The sequence below is a fragment of the Triplophysa rosa genome, linkage group LG8 (assembly GCF_024868665.1).
Source record: "Triplophysa rosa linkage group LG8, Trosa_1v2, whole genome shotgun sequence".
NCBI classification, from domain to species: Eukaryota; Metazoa; Chordata; class Actinopteri; order Cypriniformes; family Nemacheilidae; genus Triplophysa; species Triplophysa rosa.
Genome location: NC_079897.1, coordinates 22412656 through 22437661, shown reverse-complemented (window position 1 = coordinate 22437661; position 25006 = coordinate 22412656). Strand labels below are relative to the sequence as shown.

At 38.9% G+C, this 25006-nt stretch overlaps 4 protein-coding genes across 4 annotated transcripts; 2 read left to right on the top strand and 2 right to left on the bottom strand.

Annotated features, from left to right (window-relative positions):
* Positions 1–1455: 1455 nt before the first annotated feature.
* On the top strand, positions 1456–6388 carry pdia7 (protein disulfide isomerase family A, member 7). Its single transcript, XM_057340071.1, has 13 exons — positions 1456–1705; positions 2841–2919; positions 3131–3248; positions 3586–3693; positions 3832–3961; positions 4044–4157; positions 4236–4361; positions 4439–4621; positions 4779–4887; positions 4998–5126; positions 5259–5338; positions 5450–5507; positions 5596–6388. Exons 1-13 carry the CDS (start codon positions 1563–1565, stop codon positions 5683–5685), a joined length of 1467 nt encoding a protein of 488 aa, XP_057196054.1. The 5' UTR covers positions 1456–1562; the 3' UTR covers positions 5686–6388.
* A 471-nt stretch (positions 6389–6859) lies between these two features.
* Positions 6860–11781, top strand: cct3 (chaperonin containing TCP1, subunit 3 (gamma)). Its single transcript, XM_057340102.1, has 14 exons — positions 6860–6952; positions 7555–7616; positions 7695–7745; positions 8118–8180; positions 8257–8353; positions 8912–9029; positions 9157–9343; positions 9617–9766; positions 9854–9986; positions 10075–10156; positions 10250–10430; positions 10672–10917; positions 11061–11192; positions 11320–11781. Exons 1-14 carry the CDS (start codon positions 6925–6927, stop codon positions 11416–11418), a joined length of 1629 nt encoding a protein of 542 aa, XP_057196085.1. The 5' UTR covers positions 6860–6924; the 3' UTR covers positions 11419–11781.
* A 2540-nt stretch (positions 11782–14321) lies between these two features.
* On the bottom strand, positions 14322–18679 carry tmem79b (transmembrane protein 79b). Its single transcript, XM_057340103.1, has 5 exons — positions 18555–18679; positions 17169–17786; positions 16869–17063; positions 16283–16505; positions 14322–15359 (listed from the first exon to the last, which is right to left on the bottom strand). Exons 2-5 carry the CDS (start codon positions 17773–17775, stop codon positions 15164–15166), a joined length of 1221 nt encoding a protein of 406 aa, XP_057196086.1. The 5' UTR covers positions 17776–17786; positions 18555–18679; the 3' UTR covers positions 14322–15163.
* Positions 18680–20098: 1419 nt separating this feature from the next.
* LOC130557952 (cortexin-2) lies at positions 20099–23299 on the bottom strand. Its single transcript, XM_057340104.1, has 2 exons — positions 23048–23299; positions 20099–21445 (listed from the first exon to the last, which is right to left on the bottom strand). Exon 2 carries the CDS (start codon positions 21359–21361, stop codon positions 21128–21130), a length of 234 nt encoding a protein of 77 aa, XP_057196087.1. The 5' UTR covers positions 21362–21445; positions 23048–23299; the 3' UTR covers positions 20099–21127.
* Between the last annotated feature and the right edge of the window lie 1707 nt (positions 23300–25006).

The window sequence follows — 25006 nt, the reverse complement described above, 5'->3', positions numbered from 1 at the left end:
AACACTAAAATGTTTGCTTGCATCGTTGTTTAAGGCTGGTCTGGAAAGTTAAATTAGAGGGATTGCAGCATAGGCTACATGCAACATTTAAACATTCAAAACAAGTGAGTTAAAAATAGTGGGGGACTTAAAATGGATATCCAGGGTCAGCCCTTTTTCTTAATTAGTACTATTCTGCACAAAAATAGAATTCAGGCAAAAAATAAGTGTAACAACCATTGGTTTGAAGGGTCTGTGAGAATGGCTTCCTGCTGGGTTTAATGATAAGGGACAGCTAAGGGCGTCCCTTCACGCATCATATTAACAGATAACCCCCTGTAACATGGGAAATAATAGAAAATGAGGAAAACGGAGTTCCTGTTTCACTCAGACACTCAATAAAAGATGAGCTGAGTCAGTTTAAATTCATTTAAAGATAAGATGGTTTTCCTTGCACGTTGCATATTTTGAACATCCGGGTGATTTATGTTTCTTGTAAACCGGCTTGTTCTGAGAAAAAATTTGAAATAAATATAAATCTTTCTTACTGTGTGTATCATAGGGCGTAAAACTATTCCATCATGAAATATATCCTGTAAACGTATGTGTACGTATGTTATTTATAGCCTACACTGCTAATGTCTAATGTTTCAATATCATAACTGCCTCAAATTCTTCATAGTTTCAGCTGGCAAGGACATATTGCCTTGGGTCACACATTGAGTAGGGGACAGGAAAATAGTAACACATTTTGTTCCCTATTTAAATGTTACACATTGTTCTTGTGCTTCTGTAGTCAAACCAGTTAAAGGGATAGTTCACTCAAAAATGAAAATTCTGCTATCATTTACCTTTTTGTCATTTCAAACCTGTATGTTTGTTTTGCAGAACACTAAAGAAGACATTTTGAAGAATGTTGGTAACCGATGGTACCCATTGACTTGCATTGGTTTTGTGTCCATTCAGTAGAAGTGAATGGGTACCGCCTGCAACATTCTTCGAAATATCGTCTTTTGTGTATTAAGGTTATGATATTTTAAGCGTGTCCAATGTCGATCCTGGAGGGCCACTGTCCTGCAGAGTTTAGCTCCAACTTGGCTCAACACACCTGTTTGAAAGCTTCTAGTCTGCTTTGTGAGACCTTGATTAGCTGTTAGCAGGTGTGTTTGATTAGGGTTGAAGCTAAACTTTGCAGGACACCGGCCCTCCAGGACTGACTTTGAACACCCCTAATACTTTATAATGGTGACCCCTAGTGCTGAAATGATGCATTTTCTCCTCTGTTGAATAAGGAGAAATAAACAAATTCCCAAAACCAACTAAACTAACCTGAGGGGTTAAGACAGTGAAATATCTGCGCGAATGAAATTGCAGTGATTTTTTAGCGACGTGCTATATATCCAGATTTATCATGTAACATTTATCAAACGCGTTCTGCCAGTAACTTATATTTTTTGGACCTTCTGACTATCCGTACTGTCGGCTACTCGCTCAACTCTCGAGTGTGATCGGGGTTAACTATCATCGGTTCAAGTTGAACGCCACTCGTGTCTGAAGTTGAGCTTGGTAGTCGCCTGAGAAAAATGCTTTTTTTAGGCTTTATTACCTGTCTTGTATTGCGCACCTTTTGTGCGGAGGGCAGCGATGTGCTGGAGCTCGGAGACTCGGACTTTGATCAGACCACAGCCATGCACGAGACAATGCTAGTGGAGTTCTTCGCACCCTGGTATGTCCCAGAGACGATTTGTTGGTTTAATAAATGTGTCCCTAAACAGTATTATTTTAATAGCACCTGGTCTCCGTTTTGCAGTTTGGTTAACAAGTTACACAGCTAACGTTAGCTGAATCAATTCATCATTGTTTCTTGGTATTTATATTGGACAGTCAGTAAATCTGGGTTATATTGCATGCACAGTCACAGAGTCCAAAATGTGTAATATAATGATGCTAAATTTGATAGTGTTTTTTATTTTAACAATAGTAAACCCCGTAATACGTCGCAGATCAAAATTTGAGAAAAAAAATGAACAATTTAAATTGATATTTCACTCTGTAATTTGAAACCTTTATGAGGCATACAAGAAGATAATTTGAAGAAAGTTGGTAACCGAACACCACTGGCCCCCATTCACTTCTATTGTATGGACACAAAACCAATGCAAGTGAATGGGGGCCAGTTAAAAACATTTTTCAAAATATCTTCTTTTGTGTTGTGTGGAAGAAAGAAAGTCATACAGGTTTGAAATGACACACGGGTGAGTAAATTATGTTGGGGTTGAACTATCAGTTTAACACAATTTTTCTTCTGAAATATTGTTAATCTTTCAAATTTGAAGGATTGTTAGCTGTGGGTTTGCTGTTCTACTAGCATTTGCAATGCACTTAAAGAGACTTAAAGCTGTCAAAAGAAAGTGACAGTGTAAAGGCTTTAGTTTTGACTGACTTTGAGGGTTTGTCTGCAGTTGACACTGCTTTGATGTGATTCATCCATCCACCCTTTACAGTCCCTTCCAACTGTAGTGAGTTTCTTGGCTGTAATTTTAAACCATTAAAGTCCCCCACAAAGGCTAGTTGCCCATTTACAAATCATTTAGAGGACAGGAAGGGTGCACCGGGATCACACCAGAGCAATGTGAGAATCAAATGATGTCCTGCGGCTGCAAATGTGCTGAAGTCAATCAAAGCAAGGGTGCTCCTCCTACAAATTTTGACAGCTGTAACCCTCAAAAACGTTTAGTTATAATCTTGATTTGTACTACAATGGTTACAGTTCTCTAATTCTCTTAATGCGTCTGTTCGTCTTTGTGTAGTGTAGGCATTTAATAACACCATCATTTACATGACTATGCCTGGTGTTACAGGTGTGGTCACTGCCAGAGGCTTGCTCCAGAATATGAGACTGCTGCCACAAAGCTGAAAGGGACGGTGCCTTTAGCAAAGGTGACACGTAATACAGCTGTCAGTTCCTGCTACTGTTCACAGTTCAGGATCTGCAGCCTTTTTAATACTTTTTTTTTAGACATACACTGACCGTGGTGTAGTTTGTGGTCTCTTCGGTCTTCATCATCACCTACTACTTCCTACACATGGGTTATTTATTTCATGACCTTTAGCATACACATAACTCAATATTTCCAATGTGTTTTATTAGGTTGACTGCACTGTGAACACTCAGTCCTGTGAGAGATTTGGAGTGAATGGATACCCCACGCTTAAAATCTTCCGCAATGGAGAGGAAACTGGATCTTATGACGGGCCCAGATCCGCAGGTAGATGTTTGTGTATATATGTATTGTTCTGTCTATCATATCTAACATATCAGAATCAGAATCAGAAGAGCTTTATTGCCAAGTGTGCTTGCACACACAAGGAATTTTCTTTGGTGTTGGAAGCTTCTAGTACAGACATTCAACACAATGACAATACAATATAATACGATTTACAGTCTAAAAGATTCTAAATTGTGCATATATAAAATAAAGACTAATTTACAGAAAATGGGGGATAATAACATATAAGAGACATTGTACAGGGTAGTATATAGTATATGTATATATATACAGTATATACAATTGTAATAACTCTGTTGTTCTTTGGTCTTGTCAGCTGGAATTGTGAGCTACATGAAAAAGCATGCTGGGCCGAGTTCTGTGACTCTGCACAGTGAAGCAGATTTGGATTCTTTTGTTGACAACTTTGAGGCCAGTGTGGTGGGTGAGTTGAGTTTGCAGTGTTATACCTGCCAGAACATCTTTGCAAAAATCTTTCCTTCAGCAAAAATCTAATAAATAAAACTTAGTAAATTCCTTAAAATAGCAAGTGGTTGGAGTTCTTTTTTTGCACACATCACAGGATTTTTCTCTGGGGATGACAGTGCACAGCTGGCAGAGTTTCTCAAGATTTCTAGCGCCCTGAGCGACAGCTATCGATTTGCTCATTCCACTGTTCTGGGAACCGGCCTGAAATATGGGGTGGATGGAGAGTATGTATGACAAAGCATGAAGACTGTATTTGACGTTTAAGTATTGGATGTGTTTTTTCATGTGCCTCTCTGTTTCTGTCAGGACTGTTCTGTTGTTTCGCCCCCCACGCTTGAACAGCAAGTTTGAGGACAGCGTTGTGAAATACACTGAAACAGTTTCGACTTCCTCACTGCGAACATTTGTCAGAGACAACGTGTATGTGTGCAAAGATGCAACCCCATATACCATATCTGTCTTTCCAAATTTGTATTTACTTTCTTTTCCTTCTTATAGATTTGGTCTCTGTCCACATTTGACCACTGAGAACAGAGACAGTCTGAGGGAAAGTGACCTGCTTACAGCGTATTACAATGTCGATTATTTAAGGAATCCAAAAGGCACAAACTATTGGAGGAACAGGTGAGGATTCACACTTTTCAACATATAGACTTATACAGAGCAGCATTGATGTTTTACATTATTTCATTCTTTCACAGAATAATGAAGGTGGGGACACAATTCCAGGGTCGAGGTTTGAAGCTCGCAGTGGCAGATCGGCAGGAGTTCCAGGATGAGCTTGAGGAGGAGTTTGGTCTGGGTCAGTCAGAGGAAGGAGATTTACCCCTCGTCACCATCCGGACAAGAGCAGGACACAAGTACGCCATGCAGGAGGAATTCACGTGAGTCTTTCAGCACAGTCTGTGTATGATTCATACACATTCTGCTCCTGCCACAATGTTCTTTATGAATTATGAGCAATCCAGTACAGATTGGAGTACACAAGTCTTTAGTATTTCATTCAGTTTGTTTGAAAGGCTCTTTTGTGTGTATTTTTAGGAGAGATGGGAAGTCCTTGGAGACGTTCTTGGAGGATTACTTTGCTAACAGATTGAAGAGATATGTTAAGACTGAGGCTGTTCCAGAGTCAAATGATGGCCCTGTCAAGGTAGATAACAAACACTGTACTGGACTTGGATAAAACTGCCTGTCTATTATATCTGACGTGGTGTGATTAATTAATTTTAAAAATCATGTCTGTTAATTAATGTACCAAAGATTGTGGTTGCTGACAATTTCGATGAGATTGTAAACGATCCAGAGAAGGATGTGTTGGTGGAATTTTACGCTCCCTGGTGTGGCCATTGCAAGAACCTGGAGCCCAAATATAAGGAGCTTGGAGAAAAGGTTTGACAGATGGCTTTGTTGTTGTATATGCCATGTGTTATTGGTTGCACATTTCTTCGCATTAACTTCTGCAAATAGAAAGTGTGGTTTTAAGTTTAAGTAATGCCACTATGGTAATTTTTTTTGTCTTAGCTTGCTGGCGACCCCAACATTGTTATAGCTAAAATGGATGCCGCTGCTAATGATGTACCTCCAAATTTTGACGTCCAAGGGTAACATTCCATCTGTCTTGTTGATCTCTAATCTATTTGTAGTCTGTTTCAACAGATTTTGACATTCTGCTGTTTTATGTTGTTGTTGATTCACTGCCTATTTTTCTATAGCTTTCCAACAATTTACTTTGTACCCTCTGGACAAAAAGAACAACCACAACGATATGAGGTGAAACTCGCAAACACATACACACATAAGACGGGTTAAAGGCATATTAACTACTGCTATGTTACTCATACATGTTTTTTTTTTGCAGGGTGGTCGTGAAGTTAGTGACTTCATCAGCTACTTGAAAAAAGAGGCCACCAATCCGCTCGTCTTAAACGACTCAAGAGACGAACTGTAAAACAAACATTTAGATATTGCATTAAACGGGTGGAGAAATGCACAGAACTACAGTGAAGTGATCGGTTGATCTTCAGTCTAATAATTTACTCAAAGCCTAAAAGCAGCTGATCGCTATCAAATTGAATGGGATCATCAATGCGGGAAAAGTCACTAAAGCAGGAAGTCACTTGTTAAATGTTAGGAATGCGGTTTAAACGTCTAATGCTGAAATCTTTTTTTTTTAAAACATTAGTTATTTAACAATCTGTTGCCTTTTGCAAGTTGGCACAATTTTCTTTCATTCTCTGTTGTTTGCAAAAATCACTGTATACATGAAAATGTTATTCCCTTTCTTTTGTACAACCTTTATTTAAAGATTTATAGGTCATACATGTTACCATAGCATCCTGAAAAGTTCTGTATGATAATGTATATCACAATCAATACACATTTATCATGTTTTATATTTATTGTGGTAATGGACTATGTTACACAGAATGTTTGCACAGGTTTACAGGTCAAAAATATTTTTTTCCAAACAATATGTTCAAAGATTACAGATATATTATACATTTGCCTGAATTCTTCTGTTTAAATTAAGTATATGTGTTACATCATTACAAACACCTTAATATTTAGTTTACACATTTTCAATGTTCTTGTAATGTACTTTATTATTTTAAATAAATCTGTGGTTTATTTAAATATGACCATAAAGCATATCTAAGATTTGGTATGTTTTTAATGACTGTGTAATTGCAGTCTGTGAAAAGGTACCTTTACTACCTCCTCATCTGTAAGACACGAGAGACAACTTCTACCAGGCTAGTAAGTCTTTTAGAAGTTTGACACTTATTTCTGAAACTGAGTTTATGTATTTAAAGTGTGTTTCATGTAAACTCCTTATCTGGCTTTTTTTGTATAGGCTTTTTTTATGATAGACAATGCCCTCATATAATACTTAAATTATTTTTGGTCTTTTTTTTGGAATAAATGTTTTCATATATTAGCATAGATGTTGTGGAAGCTCATTGCTCTATGGGCTTCTTTCGAGAACTTTTCACTTCGCCTCCACTTTAGACCCACCTCTAAGGAGCGTCCTTACCATTTGTGATTGGTGGAGATCAGGGTATGTCAATCTTTCTCGTTTTCTTATTGGTCCGCTGTGTGACTGAATACCCAGTAACGCCTCGTGCGTCCTCTCCTTCTACCGTTGTGCTCGTTGTCCGGTGCCGGTGAGCTAATCCACGCCGCGAAGATGATGGGTCGACCGGTTCTCGTGCTTAGTGAGTTCCGATTTCACCATCATATTTATGCATGCACAACTCTACCTTTCTCATGACAAGCTACCGGATCTGTAGCTGTTAAAATAAGCAGGGAATTATAGCGTCAATGCTGGAATGCTAGGCTAACTGGTGTGGCACGGGGGCCTCGCGTGGCTGACAAGCTCATGTCACTGTTGAGATTAGTCATTGTATTAGCCTCATGGCTAGTATTGCTCGTTATTGGTGATTTTACTTTAAAAATTGGATTGGAAATTGCATAGTCAACAATAAAACTAACGCTGCTCATTTCTTAGTCACCCATTGCGGCAGCCGCTTTTGTGTAACGGGCAGTTGTAAAATTGTAAATTAGTTAGCAGCAGGCTACATGCGCATAGATTGAGGATGTGCTGACTAAAGCTGCACCCTGCTCAAATAATTACATATAAAGATAATGATACATACTTAATATTAATGCTTCAAATTAGCACGTGTTTAGACATTTGCTTAAATGCTGTGTTCTGTTGTATGTTCTTATTATGTTAATAATCTTGTCCCGATGAATAAAATAATTGTTCACATTGAGAGGGTTTGATGCACACTGGTGCTGTTTCTGCCCATAACAGGTCAGAACATAAAGAGAGAGTCTGGGCGGAAGGTCCAGATAGGAAACATCAATTCGGCTAAGGTGGGTCCGTTACCTTTTTGAGAAAGCGTGTCAGATGTCGGAAGAAATCCACTAACGTTCTTTCTCTTTCATTTCAAGACCATAGCAGATATCATCAGAACATGTCTGGGACCAAGAGCTATGATGAAGGTATGCTTCTAAAGTCAAATAAAATATACTCTATCGTTCAAAAGTTTAGGCTGACAAGGCTTTATTTCCCCCCCATAATAAGGAGCTACTACCTGGCCTCTTATTGGCTGCTTTTTCTTCATTATTTAGTCTAAACTAAACTATACATTACATTTGTTTTGTAATTTAAAAATTAATATTTTGGCAAAAATAATGTTAAACAGTCTTGCATACACCTTCAGATCAGCTGATTTTTGAGATCATGGGAAACATTTTAGTGAAGTGAAGTAGTATATGTTATGCACCGATTAAACATTGATATCACCCGTGTTGAATGCAATGCTTGTAGCCCTTTATACAATTTTTTTGTTGAAAAGTTTTGATGTTTTGCAGATGCTTCTGGATCCTATGGGTGGAATCGTTATGACCAATGATGGCAATGCTATTCTGAGAGAGGTACATTTTAAATTCAGACTTTATTTTGTTGATTATTTAAATCTTACAAATGATTAACATTTTCTGTCACATTCAGATCCAGGTCCAACATCCAGCTGCCAAATCCATGATTGAAATTAGTCGTACGCAGGATGAGGAAGTTGGAGATGGGACCACTTCTGTAATTATTCTGGGTGAGTGTTATGTTTGCCCTTTCTGTGTCAGTACTGTCAAATCTGTGTAACCATACAAAATGCAAAATACATTTACATGTAATACATATTGATTTTATTGATCTGAATTGGGGTTCTTTGAATTTGTCTTTAGTAAGTTACAGATAATGTTTAGTGCTGCTTATTTACACATCAAATAATAAGCAGCAAACACTGAAAGATTCATCTTGAGATGTAAGAATTCTGATATAAAAATTAAATAATTGTGATGCATCAGAGAATCAATATTTTTTTTCCCCTTTTATCCACCCACTTTGAGTTTTACTGCAATGCATTCTGGGATTGGTATTCGTGAATTTGCCTTCATTTTGCTGCCTCCAAAAAACTGTTTAAGCCAAACATTAAGATGCTTATCTTTCCATGTTGGGAGCACATCTATGAAAACTTAAAATTCTGCTTCTGAGGGCAGTTCTCTAAGTTTTGGAATAAAGTTTCTATGTTTGTAGAGACGTTGAAAAGAGCACATAGTGTAGCTTCCACTGATCAACCATGTTGTGATGTGCGTATGTGACTGTACAGCGGGTGAGATGCTGTCAGTGGCAGAGCAGTTTTTGGAACAGCAGATGCATCCTACTGTGGTGATCAGTGCATACAGACAGGCTCTGGACGACATGCTGAACATACTCAAAGATATCAGGTAATCTCACACAAGCACATATTTATTCAGTGTTTAATAGTTCACTGGGGCACTTGTGTGATGAGTCCCTTTCATAAGGGTGAACACATTACATTTAATATGATTCTTTTATCTCCTGTTCCCACAGCACTCCAGTAGATGTGAATAATCGGGATATGATGCTGTTGATAATAAACTCAGCCATCAACACCAAAGCTCTAAGCCGCTGGTCCACCCTAGCCTGTAACATCGCTCTTGATGCTGTTCGTACTGTTGAGCTGGACGAGAATGGACGTAAGGAGATTGACATTAAGAAGTATGCCAAAGTTGAAAAGGTAGGTCACAACTGGAAATGCCATTTCTGTATAGATTTCACACTTTCTCTATTCTCTTACTTTAGAGAAGTTGTGTCTTTTGTTGTTGTATGCTGTTTTGCTTGACATGACTTCGTATTAAAAATGTGGTCCTTGAGGCTGCCAACTAGTTGTTAAATAAAATTGTATTTTTGAGAATTCCAGGTTTAGTTAATACTTTGATTTGCATTGATCCCAATGCTTTGTAAACAGGGCAGTTCTAAGATTTATACAATTACTTGTGTGCCTGTGTAGGTGCCTGGTGGCTTCATCGAGGACTCCTGCGTGCTTAAGGGGGTGATGGTAAATAAGGATGTAACTCATTCCCGTATGCGTCGACTCATCAAGGACCCCAGAATTGTTCTCCTGGACTGCTCTTTGGAGTACAAGAAGGGTGAGAGTCAGGTGAGCTGTTGCCTCAAACCAAAATCGATCTGTGAATGCTGCTTGTATAGGCTTTAAAACTGTAACCCTCAACATGTTTCTCTTTAGACTGATATTGAAATCACTCGTGAGGAAGACTTTGCCCGCATCCTGCAGATGGAGGAAGATTACATTCAGCAGATCTGCGAGGACATCATCCGTCTTAAACCTGACCTGATCTTCACAGAGAAGGGCATCTCGGGTACAAATGAGCACCTACCACAATCGTGTGCTAATGTAGTGATATCACAATGGAAGTTTCATATTTGTGGTTTGTCCTCTCTCTTTAGATCTGGCTCAGCACTATCTGATGAAAGCAAACATCACTGCAATCCGCCGTGTCAGAAAGACAGACAACAACCGTATTGCAAGGTGCAGAGACATCCGCAGTCGTATTTCCAAGTATTCTTGAGTGCTTTGTGGCTCATTACAAGACAATTCAATTTGTATTCTGTTTGTTTTTAGAGCGTGTGGGGCACGTATTGCCAGCAGGACAGACGAGCTCCGTGAAGAGGATGTGGGTACAGGAGCTGGCCTGTTTGAAGTGAAAAAGATTGGCGATGAGTATTTTACCTTTGTCACCGAGTGCAAAGACCCCAAAGCCTGTACCATCCTGCTGAGAGGAGCCAGCAAAGAGATCTTAGCGGTGAGAGAAGACGCATGACTTTGCAATGCTTATTGGGCAATTGTTTTAATCATTATGAAAGGTCTCCCAAAGGTGTCAGTAGTCAGAGCCACCTTCAGTAAGAGGAGCTTTCAACACTCTTTATTGAATGTTTGATTAACTCAGCCGGAATTTGCTGTGGCTTTAGGCAGATTTCAGGGGATCTTGCTCAGGTTAATTGACTTGTCTCAGTTTGACGGATGATCTCTCTCTGCTCTCTAAGGAAGTGGAGCGGAATCTGCAGGATGCCATGCAGGTATGTCGCAATGTCCTGTTGGACCCTCATCTGCTGCCAGGTGGTGGGGCGGTGGAGATGGTGGTGTCTCACCGGCTCACAGAACGCTCACGAGCGCTGACCGGTGTAGAGCAGTGGCCGTACCGGGCTGTGGCTCACGCGCTGGAGGTTATCCCACGTACACTCATCCAGAACTGTGGAGCCTCAGCAATACGGGTGCTCACATCTCTTAGGGTAAGAGATCCATTTTTATTTTACCGAGGCTATTTAAAAATGTTGGATTGCATGTTGCTGCTAGTTCACCTGACTTGTCTGCTACTTCCTGTCTCTCGAGTATGTGATTATAGTGTTTAAGAGCATCTGTACTGCTATTTCAGGCCAAGCACACCCAGGAGGGCAGCACCTCATGGGGGGTCAATGGAGAGACAGGAACTCTGGCTGATATGGAGCAACTAGGGATCTGGGAACCTCTGGCAGTTAAAGCCCAAACATATAAGACGGCAGTGGAGGTAGGAGATGTGTATGACGACCATAAATGCCTCATCATAAAGCAGGCCGTACAATTCAGTGTTTTTTTTTAAAAGGAAATGCAATCCGATATGCCTGTAATGGTCTATTTCTTTCTCTCTTGTTTAGACGGCCATCCTGTTACTGCGTATTGATGACATTGTTTCTGGTCATAAGAGGAAGGGAGATGGCCAGACAGGTGGTGCACCGATGGAGGACAAGGAGTAAAGGAGCAAGATATAGCAAAAAGGATGAAGGAATGAAGCATGCAGGAAGGACAGTTTTAAGATCACCAGCTTTGCTGGCAAATTATGAGCGAAATGAAGCAAAGGAAGACCATACATACACAAGCATTTGTGTGCAGAACACTGTTCTCAAACAACGTGTTCAGAAAGTCATTTGCACTGTTGCTTTGTGTATCATTAGGCCAGAAGCTCTTCTAACCTCATTTAGTTTTTTCCCCCCTCTGGCAAATTAAACAACCCTGAATTGGATTAGGATGTGCTTGTGCTAGTATCTCTGTGCTTCATTTTGCTGGTATTGTTACTTTGTATTTCCTACCGGTGATAAATTTAAAATCTTAACATCTAATCTTGTTGTGCCGACTCTTTTTATGCTTTGTGATTTTATTTTATTTAAATGTACAGCTGAGATTGAGTAATGGTCTGTAAAGACAAAAGTAACTTCACTTTTGTTCCCTAAAAGAACACATTGTAAAGTCTGTCAATTTTAAGAATAATGGCACTTAAGTAACGTGAAGCGTAAACACCACGTCACTAAAAAAATCAATATTTAATGCAGGTATTTTGCCAAAAATGTTAAAACAACATAACAGAAGCAGGTATTCTGTATTAACAAAAATTAAGAGCACTAACAAACACATTTACATTATATACAAGAGTGGAGGTCAACAGTGCGTTAAAAAAACATTTACATTTTCTCACTGTAAATCACCACCTGCAAAAGGTTTTGTCATTGAGCTTTAAAAAAAGAAATGTGATGGGTAAGGAACTGTATGCATGGTGGGTAAAACTTTGAAGGGATAGTTTACCCAAAAATGTAAATTCTGTCTTCATTTACTCGCCCTCAAGTTGTTATAAACTTTTAAAAAATCTTTGTTTTGCTGAACATAAAGGACCATAAAGAACATTACTGAGATTCTTCCAAATATCTTTGCGTTCAGCAGGACAAATAAATGTATACAGGTTTGGAACAACCTGAGGGTGAGAAAATGAAGACCGAATTTACATTTTTGGATGAACTATGCCTTTGAATCACACGAAAAATATATGCAATTTTACATCTATGTTTTGTTTCATTTAAAACCTTGACCTAGCAGGCATTTAAAACCGTTTTAGTCGTACCAACTGCCCTTTCCTCCAGTTACTTCGAACACTATGCCGTGACTGGCAGTGCCACATACAAATTCATCCAAATTAGTCAAGGGTGAAGTGTGTTGTGAAAAATCCACCATGCACAATTAATGACATCACTCGACACAGATTTGTGCTTTACTATATCACCCCTGAGCTCTTTCTCCTGTTTCGGGGTCCACTCCACTGTCCAGATCTGACAGAAAAAAAAGCTAAATTAAGACATTTTATTTGTGCTTAAGGTGACCTTTCAGTTGACCGCCGTCCTGACAAACTTGATTTTTTATGTAAACTCCCAGTAGAAATATTACTATTATACAACTAACGACAGGTATTCAGTTTAACTGTCTTAAAGGCATAGTTAACCCTAAATAAAAATTCTGTCATTGACTCTCTTCTGTGGCACAAAGACTGACTGTAAGTAAATGATGAAACAATTTTCATGTTGGAGTAAACTATCCCTTTAATACTAATTGACAGAGACTTCGTGGGCTATTTAAAGTGATCATTTATAAAGTATTAACCATCACTATTACAGTCTTGGTCCATGAGCATCTTCTCTTACCCATGCTGGTGTCGCTGTTGTGCTGCTGCTGGTTGATGAGGCTGAAATTGGGACGTCCTGCTGTACCCGACACCATGTAACTTGGCCTAGCTGTTGAGGGGCCCATATCTGTGTCCATGGCTGTTTAAATAAAACAAATAATAATAACTGCAATAATCATTAATTTAATGCATTTATTGTAATAGCTGACCGACTTTTCCACGGCAGAATACAATAATGATCCTATGCTTATACAACTGCTTATAAAATTCAAGTATGTGAGTCTTAATTAAACCATTATCAAACCAAGTGGCTTTTGCTTTAAGAATATTGCACATTTGTTAGGCAGAACAGTTCAGAAAAACGATGGTCTATATAGGCACATTAATTACAACTGACCTTTTGTAAACGGTTTTATTTTGTATTCAGTGTCCATATATATATTCAATAGGCAAACCTGAGAGTTCCTCCCGCGGGTGGGAGGGCGACTGCAAGTTTGGGGGTCTCGGAAACGTCTCAACACTGACAGCTGCGTTAATAACCCCGTTTGACACGGAGGTACCTGCCATCGTCTGAGTTGTTCCCCATTGTCCTCCAGCGAGCACGACTGAGTTCATCGAGTCTGGACAATGTAAGTCAAACAAGTCTAGTATTACGTATTAATTTCAACTTCAACTTCCGACCGACAGTGTGCACTAAGATCAACATACACGTTAGCAATCAAAATGATAGCAGCAGGTCAACATTGTAACACTTTATCACGACGACAAACTTATCAAATTGTCATACATACCAAACAAACAAGTATTATGGATGCAGCGGAGCTTTGTAAGTTTAGTTAGCACGTGTAAAACAGTTAAGGTTTATAAATCACCATCAGCTTAATCGTGTTGTTATCGACCTTACCACAGCACTTGTTTCTCCTCAGTTTTCGAAACGGGCAGTTCTCCTTCATCCGGAACAGACAAGCGCCGTGTTTCCTTCTGCCTTGAGATGTCATGCTGCTTTTTATTTGTAGTGGTTAAAATTATTATACTGACGATGTTCAAAGTGCTCGTAAGGTCTGTCGTCTACGTACATATGTTTGACAGCATATCAGATGACAGCAGGTAACAGGAAGTACTTTTTACCCGCCGACAAAAAATATTGAAACTAGTTAAACAGGTTCGTTTCCGTACACCGACCACTGATGAGATTGTTTTTTGGTATTTTATATAAAGGGCAAAAACATGCCAAACAGTCCATGTCATGAATACATCCGGTTAAACAATGTTTATGACAACATAAAGAATTCTGTAAATATTCGAACACATTATAACAGATGGCTTTACCATGAAAATATCATTTTACAAGGTCTTAGAGATTTCTAATGCTTATAGTTTTATATTAAACGTTTATTTCTAAACCTTGCTTACTGTAAACAGCATACTTCCCTTAAATAAGAGAGAGAGACAAAGAAGCGCCTGTGGAAAATGACATGCTTGGGCAGGCAAAGAACGCAATACTTCCAGGTGCCTTGAACAAGCAAACAATGCATAGAGCTTAGCCATACAAAAATACACATTTGTGGAATAAATATCTGAAAAATTCGTTTCTTCTCATTGACGTTCTCGCATCTTAAAATAGTCGAAAATTTGAAACCCGTCCATCTGGAGCTCTTCTGAGTGATTAAAAACCTTACACCGCATCTGCTCTGGATTTGTTTTTGGCTCCACTAAGGTACATTTAATGTCCTTCAGCTTAATTTACTGCAGCTTTGGGTTTCAAGTTTTTACTTCTATTTCTAAGTTTGTCCTGCAAGAAGAGCTCCACACTCCCTCCCTCATTATTCCACCCCCATCTCTATTCTTCGCCCCACCTTGGCAGCTTGACTGGCATTCTGGCAGTTAACCTAGTCATTATATACATTTCAGTAGTCAAGAATAGAAGAGGAACACGCGAAAAAAAAATCACAGTTAGATTAAAGATTTTCAAACAGAAATGTTCTAGTCCAATGCACATATGCTGGCTCTAAGCTTTGAGATGTCCAGTTGCCAAGGAGTCCAACGTGGCTGTTCTAGCCCCAAAACCTCTGCTTGACTGGAGGAACTTGTGTTTCGGGGACGTCTAGTGCAAACAGAGAACCTGCAGAATCTGAGAGGAAGATGAAGTAGAGGTTTGCCACCAGCATGACCAGCATCGGAAGAAAGGAGAACCCGAAGCCAACACCCCGTATGCTGCTGTCGCACACTGCTGTGATCCAGTAAAGCAGTCTGTGGTGCAAAACAAATGAACGCAATTTTCAACATTTATTGGTTTGTCCACCAAAAAAACAACAATAGGTGTTCTTTTAATGAATTAAAGAGTCACTATTACAATGTCCTTAAAATTACATTTCATGCAGTGTGTAATGTTGCTGTGTGTGAATGTAAGCAGTCTGCCAAGTTGTAAAGCCGAAAGTGAACGAATAGCAAAGTCGTCTGTCATTCTAATTTCAGTTCCTTGTCAGATTTGCGTCACTCGGTATAATGCACGTCTACGTTCCAGTTGTGACACTGTACGCGGTAGACCAATCACAGCAGACTAGACCATCTGACCAATCAGATCAGAGTAGGCTGACAGAAAGGAGGGGATTAGACGGATGAATTGCCGAACGAATCATTTGAAAGTCAGTCAAGAAGTAAGGTAATAATAACTGCCTATTATTAGAAAATGAAAGTGTTTTTACACCTTGTATGTACGTAAAATTGTTGTTGGACACTCCGTAAACCAAAGTAGGACCTTAAAATGTGTGCCTAGAATGATATCAGAGTGAGTGGCTCTTACAAAACACATGATGTTTATCGTCAGCCTTTATGAAAAATAGCGGTGTTACTAAAGTAAAACTGTAGAGACTAGTTTTATTAGGAAGATAAGACCATTGGTTACCACAGTTATACTATACAAATTGTGATATAAATGGTGGTTTTAAAGTTGAACTATTTTTATCTCGATGCAGCGCCGACGCGCCTAGAAAAACGGGAGCGTCGCACCGCAAGCGCATGGCGACCGCGTCGCTCCCTATTTGCACGCGCCTGCCGCGCGTCTACATTTAAAATAACAAACTTGTGCGCGCAAAAGACGCAAAATGTGAATCGAGCTCAAGGCAGCCAAAGACATGCATGTGCTTGTGGCCTTCGTGAGATTCAGTATGTACCTGCCAAATGCAAAGACGATGGTGAGAAGAGGAACCAGTTTAAGCAGATCTTGATTCAGGTACGCAGCCATGACAGCCAGCTGCAAAAAGTAAAGAAGAAAGAGGGAGATGGAATCCTCCACGTAGCGCTGGTGAACGGCAACCTGTTTAACTTCCCTCTCCCCCTCAAATCGCGGCTTCAATGAGCGATACCACAGACGGGACACGCCTAGTACCAACACACCTAAGAATGAGAAAATGAGTGACAGTCTCAAATTACTTCTTAATACTGTTGTGTCATTATGATGCAGTTTATTGGACTGAATGAACACAAAGGTATATTTGAAGAGCTTGGTTCCAAAATGAGATAACTCCATTTTTTACATATTTCAAAAATCATGTTTTTATTGTGTTTTGCTGTAATTTTGTCTTAAATCAAAACAAACCAACTGCAGTTTGATTGATATTAATTGGAACGCATGAATAAAAAAACATGATTTTTGAAAATGTTTAAAACCAGAGTTATCATTCATTTTGGAACCAAACTCTTCATTTGTATATATTATGAAGCAAATCAGCAATATGCAAGAAAACGCCTCCGGCTTACCGAGCACAATAGGTATGACTGCAAAAACAGAGCAGCGCAATGTGTAGACCAGCCTTAGGGGTGCGCTGTCGAGTGGAGGGGCATCAAATGGGAGGAAGACGTACCCACCCCACACCAATAGTGGGAAGATTAAAGCCGAAGTGAACATAGATGCACCCAGTTTAAGGGCTTCGCGACTCGACCCGTCATAGATACCTGGAAGAGAGCAAGATATCGGCCCATTCATATTTTTATCTTTAAAAAATGTTTGATTTCAGATCACTCAAAACTGTATAGGTGTTAGGTTTAATATCTACTTACAGCAGTATGGTTCGCTCTCAATAGGCCAGTCTCTGTTATACTCGTCTAGAGGTGTTCCATGCATACTGTGTGTCCCCAGGAATTGGCTTTTCTCTTCTTCACCATCTCTCCAGGTGTCAACTCTATCCTGGGGATATTCCGGCTGGCTGGTGGTGCGCAGAACGGTGACGCTGGTATTAAACACTCCAGCTGCTTTCTCTGGCATAACATTCTCCTCCTCCACCTCGATCTCCGAGTAAGAGATGCTTTTCACTCCATTCCTCAGCTCCATCTCGGAAGCCCTTTTTCCGTCCGTCTCCATCCATCCCTCACCCATCTTCTGCTTCTCTCCCATCCCAAACTCCTCCCTTTCGCTTTCCGTCCTGCTCACTCCACCTCGGAGCGATACGCAATTGGATCTCACGCTTGTGGTCTCTCCGTCCTTGCCTGTGCTTTGTGGTTTAGATTTCTTCTCGGGCCACTGTAGGGTACTGGGTTCCATATCTGCACATTTCATCATTGCTTTGGAACCCTCTGTGCCGTTTATGGTTTTTGTTAGATTGTCCACATCTGCAACCCATTCAGGGGTCTGGGGCACTGCAACTTTTGCAGGAAGGCCCTTTTTCATCTTCCCAGGGCCTGAAGACAGAATTATGAAAATGAGCAATGTTGAGAAACTACAAAAAGCAACAATGTAAGAGAATCAACATTTCATATTTTTTAAACTGTATAAATTTTATGAGTCTCGAAAGAAAACAACAGAGCAAGAAAATGAAGTTACATTTACTTAAATAAGCATATCGTATGCAATGCATATACTACATTAGTTCATTTTTCACAATAGATCAGCATAAATGTAAAGAAAATGTAGTATTATTCGAACCACTGCACCAACGAGAAAACTGTGCCATTTAAGAAACCACAGTTTCTAGAACAATAAATCATGGTACATGTCAAGACAAAAACTGAGCTATATACTGTATTATCTGTAAATAAATCTCCATAATTGTAATAAAGACTGTGTACATTTAGCACGTCGCATCAAAATGTAAATAACTCTTTAATATTAAACATTAAGAACTAGATTATTTATCATAAAAATACATACATTCGGAAATGTGTGACGCAGCCACTAGGCCCCAAAACAACATGACGACACATGATCACAAACAGGCCGAGTTTATAAGAACAACAATAGATGACAGCATAACACTCTGCTACAACTCAACACGGCACATTTGATCTGAACTTTACCCATAGAAACTTTATAAAGTAAAAGAGATTTAGCAGGGCGACGTGAATCCATAGCTATTAGATACGTCAAAACAAGACGACGCGTTGTAAACACACTGACAACGGAACATTTACAAAGTCACGGTTAAAAATGTTTTTGTTTATTGTGCTCACCCCGATTTCGGCACACGATGTTATATTTTCTGAAATGTTTTTCTTCCTTTTTTTGAAGTGAAACTCCCGTTGTGGAAGTTCAGGTGTGTCCAGGTGAAGTTTCTTAAAGGGACAGGCTTTTAAAGGGGAAGTCACTGACTCGCGCACTGTCGTTGCGTCAATGGAGTCTTTAAGCCAACCACATACACACTACATTAAATTACATGACATCAGGGACCCCTCAAGAATTATTAAAGTGATACTTCACCCACAAATGAAAATTCTGTCATCATTTACTCATTTACTGGGTGAAGTATCACTTTAAGAAAAGAAAAGAAAAAGCTCGACAAGCGTACATTTCACAATATGACACTGAATTATTGACAATGTATAACTGTCAAGATTCAAAGTAACTGGAGATTCCAATAAACTTTTTGAACCCTTGAAATTAGTGAATGTGCTTTTTATCCAGAAAATATTATTTGAACAGATACGCGATCAAATAAAAAAGAAACAAAATATAGACTGTACGTGTCATCTGTGTTATGTGTAAAACTAAAATCCATTGTTAGACCTACTCTAAAAAAATATATTCAGTGTGACAACTTGCCCCAGTCTCCCCTACATCCTTCAAAGTCCATCTAGAATCAAAAGGAAAAGGGGATTGTGGTTTGATGTTTCTACACTGTAACATTACTCGCATTAAATCTACCAGAATGAAACCATGTTTTGTGTACATATTCTAGCTTTGTATCCAGAATTGTTTCTTCTCATCTGCATCCAGTTTGCTTATTTACAACTACAAGCTGAAGCAACGATTAAATGCATGGTGGCATGAGTCACTTTGGTAGTCATTTGGCATGCGTCAAGAAAACAAATGTAAATATAAATGATGATTCTGCACCCTGGCAGCATTGCGATGGGTACATTATGAAACTCACCACCCTAAATAGCACATAGTTTGATGAAGTAGCTCTGGCCTTGCCTACATTACATGTCTCATTACCTTTCCCTCTACAACACACCTAATTCATTTTGCTTCCCAGCATGCTGTTCTCGCGCCCAAAGGACCCCTCTGAGACGTGGCACTATAAAATGGAACCATCGCCGCTGTCCTGAGGTTGAGTGAAAGCACATCTGTACACGGTGGCAGGAGAAGATGAAAACAGATGACTTTGAGATGTTTTCCAGCTTCATGCCAATGCGAAAGCTGCTACTGGCGTGTGTGCCTGCTGTTAGCATAATGCTAATGAAGGGGTTAAAGTTGTTTTCATGCTGTGCTGGAGGAAGGATTTGATGTCTTTCTCAGCAGGAGGAGGTGCTTTTGGACCGAGAAGTGTCGGAGTGAAGGGATGAGTGTCCCCTGCCATCTGATCAGGGCTTTTAATTGAATTAAAGCTGTAGATATGAAGAAAAAGTGATCGGAATCAATAAATAACCGAGTACTTGTCACAATGCATTCTTTCTCACATACAAAATCCTTTTAATCACATTTCCCCCCACATTTTGTTTTGTAGTGCTATTTATTAAGACACTCCACAGGGTGAGATGTAAACATATCTTTTTATTCCGAAACAAATATAAAAGCACATTAAAAAGCAAAAAGCCACTTGTAAACTACATGGCACATTTCTCTTTGAATAAAGTCAACAGCATCTCTTTGCATTTAAAGGCTCAAATATACAGGACACAGCACTCAGCTAAGACACAATGTGCATTGTGAAAACAGGAGATCAGTGTCCTGGGTAAAGAACAAGCCCCAGATAAACACCACTGCCCCAGCAGTACTGACTTTAAAGCATGAACTAAGTTGCACCTAAACGGCGATATCGACCTCCTCTGTACGCTAGACATATATTGCACCTGTTTATTTCAGCTTCGTTTCTATTGAACATGTACGTTTTATGCGAATCACAGGAAAACCAGACTGTGCTGAAAGCCAGGACGGCGAACATCTGAAAGAACAGTCCATTGGCAAATACTGGAGAACATCAGACTCATTCCATTAAGAACACTGTAGAGAGAGGCGGGGAGACAAAGAGCTTGTCAAATCATAACATTCAGATTGCCCAAAGAGGCTGGTAGGTCAGTACATTGATTGACATTTAGCTGAACAACAGCAAGGCCAGTTTATCTTGCTATTCTGTAAACACACAGATTTATAAGGCGAAAGTCTCCATCCGATGAGCTCGGGGGGTTTAATAATCCCGGAACCAATGCTGCATGCTTCGTATGATAAGTGTGGAACGATTCGTTCAAAAGTGGATTAACCTAATTTCTTCATAATTTCGCAATTCTTAATTGGTTGCTCCTCGGACGTAGAAAAGAATTTTAATTACAATAATAAAGCTATTTGGCTGGTTTAAAACACAAATGAGTCATCGCTAGTACTATTCAGCTATGCTGAACGTGACATCAGTGGATTGTGGTGAAATCTGCAAGCGCAGAACCTGCCATTAAAAAACCCTGTAACAACATGACTTATGTATGTTTAAGTGCAGTTTTTAAAGACCGCCGAGTACACGAAACCACCATCACTGCACAACAACACTTGAGGGGTACAGTCAGCTCTGAGGTGGCGTGTGAGGTAACCATCAGGCGATGCGGTAGTCAAACGTGTCTTTTTCCATATAGTCTGTCCACGTGGAACTCGGCATGCTGCTGTAGGGATCCAGGAGGATGCGGAAGCAGCGCACGATCAGCAGCCCCAGAAAGATGAAGAGCAGAAGCACGAAGACGAAGGCAGCCTTCTGTTCCAGCGTGAGGAAAGGGATGGGCTGGGTGGCCCCAGACGCAGACAGCGTGCTGCTGTGAAGATGTTCGGCCATCCTCTCCAGCGTTCCGGCACGGGTCAGGGGCACAAGGCCGTTTTCACCACGTTTGTAATCAACAGGTTCCTGTTTAGAGCCATTCTAGAAACACACATTTTACTCAGGATTATTAGACAACACGGCTTCAACAATACACAATCCAACAAAAGAAAGTGAAACATCATCACTTCATCAATGTATTTCTTTTGTCTTATATATTAATAAAGTATTAGAAAAAGCTAGTTACCAAGAATCTGAATATACGCACAAGTGACTGATGATATGTATATATAATGTGTGTTTAAGGCAGTACATGTTTATGTATAATATTGTGTTATATGTATAATATGATAAATACTCAAATTAAGGTTTTTTATTGACACTACGTTGTATTATTTTGCACAAAAACAGTTGAGTTCCCAGACACTGACTTCAATTTCTAAAACAGCTTTTTTTAAACGTTATTAAAGATAAGTTGTTTTGGCAACACTTTACAATAAGGTGCTATTTGTTAACAATTATTTAATGCATTAGCTAACATGAACCAACAATGAACAATACTTCCACAGCATTTATTAATATTACTACATGTTAATTTCAGCATTTATAAATACATTATTAAAATCAAACGTTGTCACTGTTAACATTAGTTAATGCACCATGAACTAACATTAACAAGGATTAATAAATGCTGAAAAACGAAATTGTTCATTGTTAGCTAATGCATTTACTAATGTTAACTAATAGCACTTCATTGTAAAGTGTTACCGTTGTTTTTTATGTAGGAAAACATGGATTTAGCTGGGTTTGCACAGACAGGGTCACACACGTGGGTAGTTGACGAATAAATCATACATAACAAACTGTTCATATTACATTGTTTTATATTATTCATATTTATAAGACAAAATAGCATGAGATTTATCTTCATCGTTAGTTTCTTTTCTAAAATTTGCTGTCACACCATAGGACAAATTTGCAAATGAGTCTGTCAACCACCCATGTATATAATACATCTATACTGTATATAAACATAGGCCTCAAATTCACTGCTATCGACAGTGTTACATAAGACTACTATTACTGTGTACAGCAATATTTCACAATGCAATAACTCCAGCACACTGATGCACATTAAAGAAATGTTGTCGCCGAGGACAACAAGTAGCCTTGAGTACACATCTCTCCGATCATATAGAACTAATACAGCAGCTAAATCCATTTTCATTCCAAAACACGACTCTGATCGGATGTGGCTGATTCATTCTTAAAACCTATTCTGTTTCTGTGGCAGCCGGTGACCCTTCAATGGCTCACTTCTTTGATGCAAGCACTCACGATCAGCCCTGGCACTCCCTGTGATATCTGCTTCAATTTCCCTAAATCTAACAAGGGTGTTGTGTGAGCCACTGATGCGAAGATTTCTCTCAAATAACCTGCAATCGCACGAATACAATGCGTTGCTTGAAAATCAACCACACAGGCGTTGGGTACTCGAGGTTTTTGATTCCTAAAAACAACATGCACTAACACGTCTCCATTTTTTTCCCCGTTTTATTTATGCAATTTTCACGTGGCAGTCTGTATATTAGATTGTTTCCTATATTAAAACGCCCAGATTGCATTCTGACAGCTGTGACAGTTCCAACAGAGACATTGTGAACATACAGTGAGGTAAGAATAATGAAAGCATTAGTTTCTCACCTGTTGTTAGTGAAGAGGATTCATCAGTGGGTGGTGATGGAGACCCCAAATAACCAGAGAGACGGACAGCTTCCACCCCAGACACAGATGGTTTTCACAACTTTTCAACCCGGCTCGCCGATTTTGCTCAGCAATCAAAATCAAATCTGCTGCTCTCTGCTTCCATTCCTCTCCTCTGTGGTCCAACTCCCTCTTTCCCTCACCAAGATGAGCATGTAGTGGTGTCACATCACCCATAGCAACCAGTTGCCATAGCAATCCCTCCAAGTGCGTTCAGTAAAGCTGGGCTGGTGAGAGACAAGTGTGATCCAGCCAAAGCGCAGTGTAAACCTGTGTTTCTGTGAAGGCGGAGGGTTTAATACAGACCCACTGATGTGTGATAAAAACACTAGCTAAAAATAGTCACCGATTTGAACTTTGCTGGTTTTACATGTTTTATGATATGGTCTCCAATACAGCGAGCTTTGATGTGTCCATAAGCCGCTAATGAATGCTGGCCAGTCAGCTTAAACTGGGATTTGTCAAGCTTCTAGCCATAATGTTGTCATTTGATATGTCTGAGAAGGCACAGTATATACATGTAGTACATACATTTTAGGGCTGTCGACAACACGTTTTAAAAATACAGTCTGCTCTAACATTAATAAATACGTGGGAATAAAACATGTGAACATGCAAAATATGACATTATTTATGGAGCAGCTAACTGACAGATTTAATGTTTGACTGACTGTAAGGAACAGCGCAGTAACGTCCTCCCCATCAATTCGATTAAAAATGGATTTCAATGAAACATTTCAAATAATTAAACTGAATTTAGCATAATTTGTTCTTCTTCACACGAGCAAATTAATGAGCAAAAAGAAGTGTGTGTAAACCACCACTTCAAATAATTTAAGATGATTCTCATTACAATCTAAAGTCATTAATTAATTAATTAATTTTTCATTCTCTATAGAATCATCAGAAAACATTCATATCGTAGAAAACACACATTATTAGACAACACGGCTTCAATCCAACAAAATAAAATATATATTTAAACGTGAAACATCATCACTTCATCAATGTATTTCTTTTGTCTAATATATTAATAAAATATTAGAAAAAGCTAGTTACCAAGAATCTGAATATACGCACATACAAGTGACTGATGATATGTATATATAATGTGTGTTTAAGGCAGTATGTGTTTATTACTGTGAATGATAGATGTTATATGTATAATATGATAAATACTCAAATTAAGGTTTTTTATTGACACTACGTTGTATTATTTTGCACAAAAAACAGTTGAGTTCCCAAACACTGACTTCAATTTCTAAAATAGCTTTTTTTAAACGTTATTAAAGATAAGTTGCTTTTTATGTAGAAAAACATGAATTTAGCTGGGTTTGCACAGACAGGGACACACACGTGGGTAGTTGACGAATAAATCATACATAACAAACTGTTCATATTACATTGTTTTATATTTTTCATATTTATAATACAAAATAGCATGAGATTTATCTTCATCGTTAGTTTCTTTTCTAAATTTTGCTGTCACACCATAGGACAAATTTGCAAATGAGTCTGTCAACCACCCATGTATATAATACATCTATACTGTATATAAACATAGGACTCACTGTCGACAGTGTTACATAAGACTACTATTGCTGTGTACAGCAATATTTCACAATGCAATAACTCCAGCACATATTAAAAAAATGTCACATATACTATAGATGCTTGGAAATCACTGCTTTTTTGCTGCAGTATTTTTGCACAAAATTAACTATTGCATCTGTTAAACTTCTAAAATATGTTTAGATGATGACATGAGGATCTCTGACTACTTATTATTATTTGTATGTATATATAGTGTGGAGAGATGATTTATCAAAATGAAAATGAATTGAATTTGGAAGGTATATATGAATAAGAAATATATGATAACTAAAATCATGTTTTTTT